Source organism: Apium graveolens, unplaced genomic scaffold (genome assembly GCF_009905375.1).
Source record: "Apium graveolens cultivar Ventura unplaced genomic scaffold, ASM990537v1 ctg5961, whole genome shotgun sequence".
Taxonomy (NCBI): Eukaryota; Viridiplantae; Streptophyta; class Magnoliopsida; order Apiales; family Apiaceae; genus Apium; species Apium graveolens.
The window spans coordinates 19,751-30,548 of NW_027419174.1; the positions used below are offsets into that span (position 1 = coordinate 19,751).

Below are 10,798 nucleotides of genomic sequence, written 5' to 3' on the forward strand. Positions count from 1 at the left end.
CAAAACTTAATGGTAAACATTTGAGAGGCATCAGGAACGTAAATATAATTCGTGGAGACTTGACGGTCTTCTATTGTCTAGGAAATTGAGAAGTCATATTAAGTCATGTTTTGGGCCATACCGATTTATCACGTCAAACTGACAAAAATATCTTATTTCAGAAAGGAGGACATATTTACCAGCTTGTTACTCATTGAGAGGAGGAATATTACATAATGCATTTCGTAGAAGGGAACATGATATGCATTTAATATATGCGTAATAGAAAAGTAATACGCGATCTTGATTAAAGTAAAAGCGATTACACATTTCATATATGCGGATTATACATACAAATAATTAAGTAATATATACATCGACGCCAATCCAACCACAAATCTCTCTCTCTCTCTCCTGAATCCTACCTGAATCCTACCTTTTCTCCGATCCAACTCAGTTTCTCTCTTTATATTATATACATCAGATCCCATATACATAGATAGATAAAATTTTATTTACCGCCGCTATATGTTCATCGTTTAAAAGAACATGATTTGTGTTGTTGAAAAGGCCGAGATTTTGTAGGGTTCTTTCAAATACCTAATACGTATTTTGAAACGAGGTATCAACCGGGTATTAATGGCCAAACAAACAATAAAACGTTATTTTGGTAAGAGAAGACTGATATTGTGTTAATATTGTCATTTTTTTCCTTTTTATTTTATTATAAACAAGTGTTCTCGAAATTGTCGGCACATAATATAATTGAAAAAGGAGTCACAGAGAGCAATATTTTTCGGTCGTTAGACAGTGTTTACCGTTGCGATAATTAAGAGAATTTAGTCCAGAAACCATTGGCTCGAACCAAAAAATTTCAGGATCACTAGACATTTGTTGGAAAACTACAGCATCATAGAGTAACCCACCTCCAGTAGAAATGGCAGCTAGTTGAGTTGCCTCATTCAAACTATACAGAGTGCTGATAAGCCTAAGTAATATTCCAGTTTTTGCAGCTATATGGAAAAGATCATTCCTAGAGCTTGACCACTGAAGCTTAAATATTTGCCACAATCCGTCAATTGCAAGATGAACCATTTCCCTGCATGTCATTAATTCTTGAATTATACACACAAACAATTACAGGTAAAAGCATGTACGAGGAGTTTGATCTGCTAAAGACTTTTCAAGATGCATCTGAGAAGTGGAAGTCGTGTAAAAATTTGTAAAAGATGACTTGACAAAGAAACTGGGAAAAAGGCGCAATACATCATACCAGCTAATATATACAACACAAAAACTTTTGCTAATCCAGCCACATGAGTTATGAAATATTATAAAACTGTATTCGACTTGAATATTTCCCTTTCTCTTATTGGAATTGCAAGTTTAAGTAACTCTTGTAATATCAGACTTTTTAGAAACAGCTGACTGCTATTACAACTAAATTTATTCAACTATCACAATTTGCTTATGCTGAGTTACTGGGTCCTTTGCCACTGATTAGAAGTAACATTCTTGTTACTTTCTTTGAATTCTTCAATATTTTTGTGTGTGGAGAGTGCTCCACGTTTAATTCAGGAGAATCTACAATGTCATTAATAGTTTATATCTATATATTCAAGTTTCAAGAATAAAAACAATGAAAGAAAGTAACAATGTTTACATCCTCTGTAATTTCTAGAACAAAATAAAACAATGAATCGAAAGAAACATATGGCATATCAGAGTGTATATGATTCACATCAAGCACGAACCTGTGGTTTTTATAGTCAGCCTCAAGAAAGCTCACAAGAATGGTAATACCACGGCAAGCAATAAAAATATGCAAAGTCATACGGCAGTATAAAGCAGGAGTCAATTCTTATTACTTAGATATAATTATGCCACAGGGATTAAGAGCAAAAAACCATATACCTTGAGTGACAAAACTGATGCAGGAATTTTGCTGCTTCCATACGAATTTCATGAGGGCGGTCAGGTACAGCAAAGCCCATGACTGTTGGAATCTGCAATGAAATAGTAATACTGTTATCCGATAAACAATTATATACAAACTATAAGGAGTGTCAAAATAAAGAGCTATAAACTAATGAGACAGACTTTCGCTACTCATTCATGTTCAAATTTTTTTATTCCAGAAAAGGTGTCACACTGGTGGACTACAGATTCTTGTGTGTGTGCACCAATTTTGTAGAGTTAACTACATGGTGCAATTCCAGACTTAACTCATCATGAACCACGTACAGAAGAACCCAATTCAGAACACTGAATCTCATGTCACTTTTCAGAATGTCGAGCCTGAGAGCTGAATATTGCACACGACTTACCAGGCCTGCTAGACAAGTGCTTTCCTGAATTTCAGTGCTATCCCTGGTAATCTCATTTAAAACTTGAAGCACCGAGCATATGACCTGTTAGAAAAAAGGTTATTATGATAGCTGCCAATATACAAGGATAGCTAGGTTCAAAAATTATAGTTGCAAAGCCTTATAGAATGACATACACGAATGTTTGGAACCTCCAGTAGCTCCACTAGAGGAACAAAACCATGCTGGGTAAGGAAACCAAGCCTTTGCTCAGGACTTTGGTGAAAGAAAGCTGTTAATTTTTGGCAAGCAGAAACAAGCACGTCTTCTGGTTCATCTGGCCTCAGAGACAAAATTAATCTGCTATATTCAACCCCCTAGATATACAGAGAAATTACCATTTAGCTCAAAAAAATAATTTTTTTTTCTCTTTCTATTGGTAGTAGTTGTCAAATGCTTAAGCTAATATTGTCCGGATAAAGCTTTTTTCAAATTTTGATAGGCCATCCAAGTTGTCAATATAAGAAATCAATTCCAAAGGTTGGGTATTATTATTATTGAATGTGTACTAGTTCTTTGCTCTAGCAGAAAACTTATAGCATTCAATCTTGTATACATTCAACAGACGAATTATTGTTATGACACAGTGCAGTCTTACATAAAGAATGTTGCAGAAAAGGTGCATGTAGGCCCATATAAAAAACATGCGATGTTATAATACAAATGCATATTCCTCTATGGGCATATGATCAATTTCATCACTAATGTAGAGTTCATTGCTTTTTTATGAGGAGAATCTGATTATGTGCAGATCCGCCTAAACTAGAGTAGATTCCAAATTATGCTGAGCTTTTGGTGTGCTTGATTTCTGCTCAATTATCAAGTCCACCAAGCTCAAATGACATTTTTATGAAATAGACATAGGGTTATGCAGAAAATGAAGACTACCTATAGATGAGGCAATTTATATTAATTTCCCTGGAATCTGGATAACCAGTACATAAATGAATCTTCGATATTTAAATCAATTTCTGAAATCCTACGAATCAGTGTAATTAAAGAAGTTTTGACATGACTCTTCTTTATGATTAGTATATTTTCTATCTTTACAAAGTTGAATTATACCAACATCAGATGTTGACAAAACATGAATAGATGATCTGGTAAACCAAACTCTTCCATATTAGAGGCTTACACTATGTATGTAGTTCGTGTCTTCGTGATATGCTTGTTGATTTCAGAGATGTTCTAAAAAGAAAATAACACAATAAATAAATTCACCTTTGGAGGGCTAAACTCTTGGCTTTTCGATGTCGCACTAGATGAACCGTTTTCAGCATGATTAGAGCTTTCTTCTACACAAACTTTTTTTGAAATGATGCTTTTGCTACTAAAAGTAGGAGAACCAGTTTCATCATTAACCAACACTTTATCCTGGCCGGTCAAGTGAGAGACCTGGTGAAGTTCTGATGATGTCTCAGGATCACCGAATATACCCCTAAGAGGATTATGTTCAGCATCCTTGTCCGCATCAGCAGTATCAACTTTAAGAAATTCTGTTTCAGAGTCCTGGAATTTTACATGAAAGACATCAATAGAGATATATTAGATCTACTACAAAAGGCACAAAACAGTTCTAAAAAATATAACACACATCGCAGCTGCTTCATCATAATGCCTTCTATCATCAATCTGAGAGTGTGTGATTGCTAAGATACGGCAAGAATCAAGTTATTAAAGAATTGAAATACACTCTCACTTTCTAGATGTTCCGAACACAACAGGCATCAAGGGTTTCGTGTATCTAGTTTATCTTGTTGGCAAGGGGTTATTAAGTTGCATAGCCGTCGGTGGTGTCAGTACTTCATAATTCAATACACTAAGCATGCATATCCTCAGCTTGTCATTACAATTTCATACATGATATCGATATTTTGGGTGAGCTCATGGGATTCTTAATGAAAAATCAGAATCTTAACTGTGTAAACTGGCAAAACTAATGACATGTATGATAATACTGGAAAAAACACTAGCACTCACCTCGGCTTTCTTGGCATGGAGATTGTCAACAGAGTTTTGATCGTCTCCACTCGATGTCTCAGCATCCTCAGAACATAAGCTTCTTTTAGAAAGTAAAGCTTGCTCACTAAAATAATAAGTAATCAGACATTAACTCAATTATAGTAATGCAAACTAGCTACAATCTGCAAAGCTTTATAGAAGTTCAGTCTCCGACAGTGTATTCATCAGTTTTCACATATGCCGTCATAATGATTATTTATTTAAGCAAGAAAGTGTACAGTGTAACCTTTAGACAATCAAACCAAATCTTTAAATTAAAAAAAAACACGAAAAACACAAAATTTGTTCAATAATTACAAGCTAACTCCTAAAATATGAATAGAAAGCGCAACAGAAGTGAAAATGCAAAATGTAAACCTCCAGAGTGTTTGTAGCTTTTATGGGGAAAATGGATGAAGCGGAAAAGTGGAAATCAAGTTGCCTACCTTGATGTTTCACTGTCATGAAGGGGAGAGTGTACAATACGCCTGGATCTTTGAATCCAAGGGTGGGAAAGCAAAGTCTTGGCATCCAGCCTCTGCCTGTAATCCTGAAAAGTAAGTACTGAAGTGAATACAAGTAATTAAGGATTTGTAGATATTAGATGGGTTACATTATATTCACAACTGGATCTAAGACAGGATAACATGGTTAACTAAGCTGTATTCTTTTTGCAATTGTAAAATATATTAGGCAGAACATGATTCAAGCCTAAGTTCGCACAGTCAACATTATGCAGATTCAATTGTACATTCAGAAACCATTTCTGAACTAACAAGATGAATAGCTCTTGACTAATAATGCGATAATTTAGATCCTAAATCAGCTATCACATGATCAATAATCGAATAATCAGCTACAACTATTTAATTCTCTGTAATCTTGATAGGTTTAACCACCATCATCCCGATGACTTAACACAGTTCTCTCATCTTAAGAGGATGCATCCAACTCCATTTCAAACCATCTATCTATTCATCTACGTTACAAAGCCAAATATTTTTTTTCTGACTGGTCTCTCTTAACTCTAAAAGTAATCATATCCCCAAATTCCTGAGTTTCGCACTCAACTTAATCAACATCAATATTGAATATGGGGCTAACAGAAAGGCTTGAATTGAAAATTCAATCTAAGCCACGGCGATTAAGTGTTAAATGCAAACTGGTATTGTTTTAGAACAGCCAAAAAGTATTGTTTTAGAATAAAAAATTTAGATATGGCTCATCACAGCAGCAGATAATTCAAGAATGTAAATATGTTTACACACGTGAGATGTGCATGACAGGTAATAGCAAAACAAAACAATCATGATGCAAATGTGAAACCTGCATGATAGGCAAGATCTCTACTTAAAATAGTCATTCCTGTTGTAACGCTCTACTGGAATGCGTTACAGTTTTTTCTTTCAAAAAAAAGAGAAAGAAAAATAGTACACTGTTACATCATGTTGCGCAGATTAGGTATGCGTCACATGTCAAAAATTTTAAAAAAATAATAATCATAGCATAAATCTATGATGTTCAAATAAAAGAAAAAGGTAAATAATACACCGATACTTCATGTTGCACATATTATGTATGCTTCACACGTCAAAAAATTAATAAAAAAATACAAATCGAAGTGCATATCTATGATGTTCCCTCATGTGCTATAAAGGCCAACTTATACTGCCACTAGGAGAATAAAATGATTTTATGCTTTTTGTTAACACCCCAAAATCTTAGCAAAAACTAAATTCACGATAGCTCATTACAAGAAAACACCATGACAATTTTTAAAAATAACCTGCACAATCTGCCAAAGAGCTGTCCAGGGCCCGAGATCATAATATGGAGGTAAACCTGTGAGCAGCTCAATCACAGTGCATCCAACACTCCATATATCAGATGCCGCACAAACTCCAGACATGTTGATCACCTACACAAGCATAACTAAATAAAAGGACTGCAATACACTTGCCACAAAAAGGACTTAAATGCACATTCAATGCTGTAATTCATATAAATATATTGAACACTTCCGCATTAAAAGTATGCAAATATGGAATGCAGGGATATGGCCTTGATTGATCACAACACATGCTGTCAATGATACTATACCCACTTGATGTATTAATCTGTGAAGCAGGGAATATTGCTCTAATAGACAATCAAGGTAACTCAAGAAATTCAGAATTCGGCAATACTTCTAAGCAGCATTTCAGAAAATTCGGGTTGAACAATCATAACAAACAACCAAGAGAATTTGTGTTGACACATATGAGTATGATGTATGGTTCATCTCGAGAGCAGGAATGCCAATTTTTTGTTTTTATTAAAAACTATACATGGGCAAATAGCAAGCCCTTGGACAGGTTTGCCTCATTATGCATGCCTGGTCTCTTGGTCAAGTCTGAGAAAAAAACACAATTATGGCAAGGCTGGCACCCAGGTTCAAATCACGGAATCAGAAGAAATATTGGGTCATAATTACTGATCTGCTGTCGAGTATAAGATATCCGCAAAAAAGATTATATGTTGTTTTAATAAATCATATATATGTAAGTAGGTAATTAAGAAAAACAAATACCAAACACATACGAAGCTGTAACTTGCTAGAACAACATTATTTCAATCCATATACAATAAGATGAATTTAAGTAATAAGTTGATTTTTTCTTCAAATATTATACCGAAATCGTCACTTGACATATGTCAATAACAATTTCGCCAACAAGAATTTTTGTCCCATAATCCAATATCTCCCTGCCACTTTGTCAAGCAAACCATCTTACTTCTATTCCATACAATAGTATTGATTTCTGTCAAATCATATGCATTCGTATAATTGTATCAGCCGTCTTTTGAGCCAGAGATGCTTAACCGACTAGTAGTAAAAAGTCGACAAGTCATTCTTTACACATATATTAAATAGTTATACAGGTAACTTAACAAAACACATCAATTTCATATTTTTAATCAAAAGTAAAAGAATAGTAAGGTCAAATAAAGCACGACTATTACATAATAACATCCAAATATCAAATTTAGTAATATCAAACACATCCCAGAAAATGAAAAAAAAAAGTGATGATGAAAATCAAGCAAAGTAACTAATCTCAATATCATGTTCATTTCCATCTGCTTCTTGTGTATTATCATTGGTTTGAGTGGACGATGTTTCACCATAATCGCGGTTATCACAGCACTACGTCGAGCTTAAAAGTCCTCAATGCTGAAGTACCTTCAGAGTAGTCGTCTTCGTGATAACTATGCTCATGACTTTTAGTACTTATGAATGTATAATGCAATATATTATTGTAAGTCGTTCAGAATTATTTCCTTCTTGACTAAACACCTTCATATATTTTTACAAAAAATATACACAGACATGTGACATTTGCATTCTAAACCTTTGATTTAAAAATAGATCAATATGAATTACTAAAATGTAAACAGTAAACACCACTAAATTACTCATATATTGATGAATAATCAGATGTTTGTGAAATACACGATCCATTATGATACATCTATTAAAAGACATTGACATCAATTTGTGGAAGCACAATAATTGTATCATCTATTAAATAAATTAGAGGTATTATCCCAAATCTATTGAACACATGTTTGTGATAAAAAAAATGCAGAGCAATAAAAAAATTACAATGTCAAAGATTCTACTGTTGTTTATAGTAATGACTAGTGATGAAACTATAACCAACTCTGGCACCTTCATCCCTATCATAAGAAAAGTACCTCAGGGGCCATCCAATATGTTGTCCCGGCAGATTCGTTACTATTTGTATCAGTTAACTTTGTAGCAACACCAAAATCTGCAAGTTTCACAAGGCCCTGAAAAGCATATATATTGTAAGTAACCCAAAAACAAGGATCAAAAGAGAGATACTTGCGTTACAAAATGAAACATTATGTAAACATGCTAAGGGACTTAGTGAAACAATAAAGAAGCTAGGATATAGATCTCAAAAGGAGAGTTAAAGAGATTATGTATGGTATGTACTCATAGGTCTGTATAACAGTTATCACTGAGTACGGATACAGTATGGCCTCCGAGGGAATGTACCCCAAATAAAAACAAAACTAATTTAGCAAGTATAGATCATTTACATAATTACATGTATATGATAGTAGTTTAAATATCTACCTAAGAAATACAATTCAAAAAATCATGTTCACAAAATTCAAAATCAAGCATAAAAATGAACAAGTACTCAACTGTGTGTGTGTGAGAGAGAGAGAGAGAGGAAGATATCAAAATGAAGCACGATCAATGAAAAACCTTACATGAAATGAACACAAATACATTAAAACTTGCTACTACATAACAATAAATTCAAAAACAATGATAAACCTGAGTAATGTACACGGCAACAAGAGATTCTGGAAATGGGTCAAAATTCGCCGGCTTAATGATGTTTGCCAAAGAACCATTTTCCACGTACCTTTGCAAAACCATAGATATTGATAAATTCAAGGAATAAGTGCACTTTAAAATGAAACAATGTGCTAGAATTCCTAGTTGTCGGGTTTAAAGTACTAAACCATTACATAGATTCAATAAATAGATCGTTTTAGCATCCTTACTCGAGAAATATGTGGAGATGACTCGTTGTCTTGGAAGATCCAAGATATTTCACAATATTTTTGTGGTTAAGGTTCTGTAAAAAATGAAAAGAAAGGAGAAAGATCAGTGCACATATAAATGATAGGTAATAATTCAAACCTCGAATATAAAACAGTTAATTAACCAGTCCGTCTAAGACCTTAAGGTGTTAGAGGAAGAGTGAATCACGAGTACCCATCGTTTGGGTAATAATTTGCCTTTGTGTTCAGAATAAATTGTGAGAATTTACTTGACAAAAAAAAAGTGAGAATTTTGAAACTTTTTCCTTTGGGGTGGGAGGAGGGAGGATGGGAGTACTATAGACCAGCGCCAATTGTGTAGTCCGAGCTTGGATCTCTTGATCAAAATTTTCAATTTTTAGAACTAATGTGAGTGGAAAGGAGTTTGCCTAAGCCAATCAAACAGGTACTTCAAAAATGAATAATCTTAAAGTGATATGATTCATCAGAAATGTATAGGCAGAAGCTCTGGTCGATAGATGGAACATGAGAACTAGCCAGATTCCAATATGTATATAAAATAAGTATTTGCAAGTGTAAATCATAATTATACGAGTGGATATATTAGAAGGGAATAAAATTACCTTGAGCAAATCAATTTCTTGCTGTAGCATTCACGTATTCAACCAGTGGCATAATAACCCATAAAGATACATAAAGTCAGCTTAACTTTATGGGAAGAATATAAAACTATAGAAGTGTGTTGAAACAACAAATAAGGAGCACAAAAAATCAATAACATTGCACTTACATGAACCATTTTCTTAAAAGTTCAAGATAAACTACATCAGTTAATAAAACATTAAAATTAATAATTCTGAAGCTGAACCACAAAAGGTATATAGCATAATAAAGCTTAAAAATGATGATGTAGAAGCTATTAGAGACATAATTTCTCATATACTGCCTAAGACTGACCCAATTGCAATAGAATTTTCAGTCATTTGTTGCACAGTTAAGTATAAAGCCGGAAAATTATGTAAAACGCAAGGAACACCAATACTCAAAGTTAATATTGATTGCAACATACAATATGTAAAGGTAGGTAAGGGGGAAAGTAAATTTATAGATGTAGAAGAAAAATCGTACCATTATATTTTTAAGATCTTCATCCTTGATATTCTCCAAAGAAACTTGCTTGATTGCAACAAATTCTCCATTCTCCAAATTCAAACCTTTGTAAACTATACCATGAGCTCCTCTTCCAATCTCATCACCAAGCATCTAAAATAGAAATGCACATTTAATGATCAGAACTGAATTCAATGAGATTTAATTAACATAATTCGTATACAATTAAAGCTAGACCTCTGTTTTTTATTAATAGAGAACTCGGGGAGGGGGAGGGGGAGAGAGGAGGGAGGGAGAGAGGTAGAGAGAGAGCGAGGGAGAGAGGGGGGAGGGAGAGAGAGAAAGAGAGAGTTACATGAAAGCAAAATATATACAATTAAAGCACGAAAAACATTACATACAAGTAAGAAATACAATTCAAAAAATCATTTTCACAAGAGGGGGAGGGGGAGGGGGAGTTACATGAAACCAAAACGTATGCAATTAAAGCACGAAAAACATTATATTTTAATATATTTGTAGGGGTGCCTTTTTTTAGTATATTTGTATTCTTTTTTTATTTTCTTTGTTATTGTTTTTAAAGATGATAGAGTGATAAGGTTGGTATATTTAAATCTTGATAAATAAATATGATTGAGATAGAAAATTTTGTTCATTTAGTGAGATTATTCATTTATCAAATTTGAAATATATTATCCCTATTATATTGGGGCCCGGAAAAAATATGCATTTAATAGGATTATTTGTTTATCGGA

General features: G+C 33.7%; 1 protein-coding gene across 5 annotated transcripts; it reads right to left on the reverse strand.

Moving 5' to 3' along the window:
* Positions 1 to 675: 675 nt before the first annotated feature.
* LOC141702947 (MAP3K epsilon protein kinase 1-like) lies at positions 676 to 10,402 on the reverse strand. 5 transcript variants are annotated; one of them, XM_074506526.1, is made up of 14 exons: positions 10,281 to 10,402; positions 10,062 to 10,196; positions 9,557 to 9,577; positions 8,934 to 9,007; positions 8,701 to 8,791; positions 8,085 to 8,180; positions 6,133 to 6,264; positions 4,793 to 4,896; positions 4,326 to 4,431; positions 3,567 to 3,854; positions 2,483 to 2,662; positions 2,307 to 2,390; positions 1,894 to 1,985; positions 683 to 1,078 (listed from the first exon to the last, which is right to left on the reverse strand). In XM_074506526.1, exons 2-14 carry the CDS (start codon positions 10,194 to 10,196, stop codon positions 757 to 759), a joined length of 1,725 nt encoding a protein of 574 aa, XP_074362627.1. In that variant the 5' UTR covers positions 10,281 to 10,402; the 3' UTR covers positions 683 to 756. The 5 variants fall into 5 exon arrangements, with proteins under 5 accessions (XP_074362629.1, XP_074362628.1, XP_074362627.1 ...); XM_074506529.1 differs by having other exon boundaries at positions 762 to 1,078; positions 1,894 to 1,975; XM_074506528.1 differs by lacking the exon at positions 2,483 to 2,662 and having other exon boundaries at positions 676 to 1,078.
* Between the last annotated feature and the right edge of the window lie 396 nt (positions 10,403 to 10,798).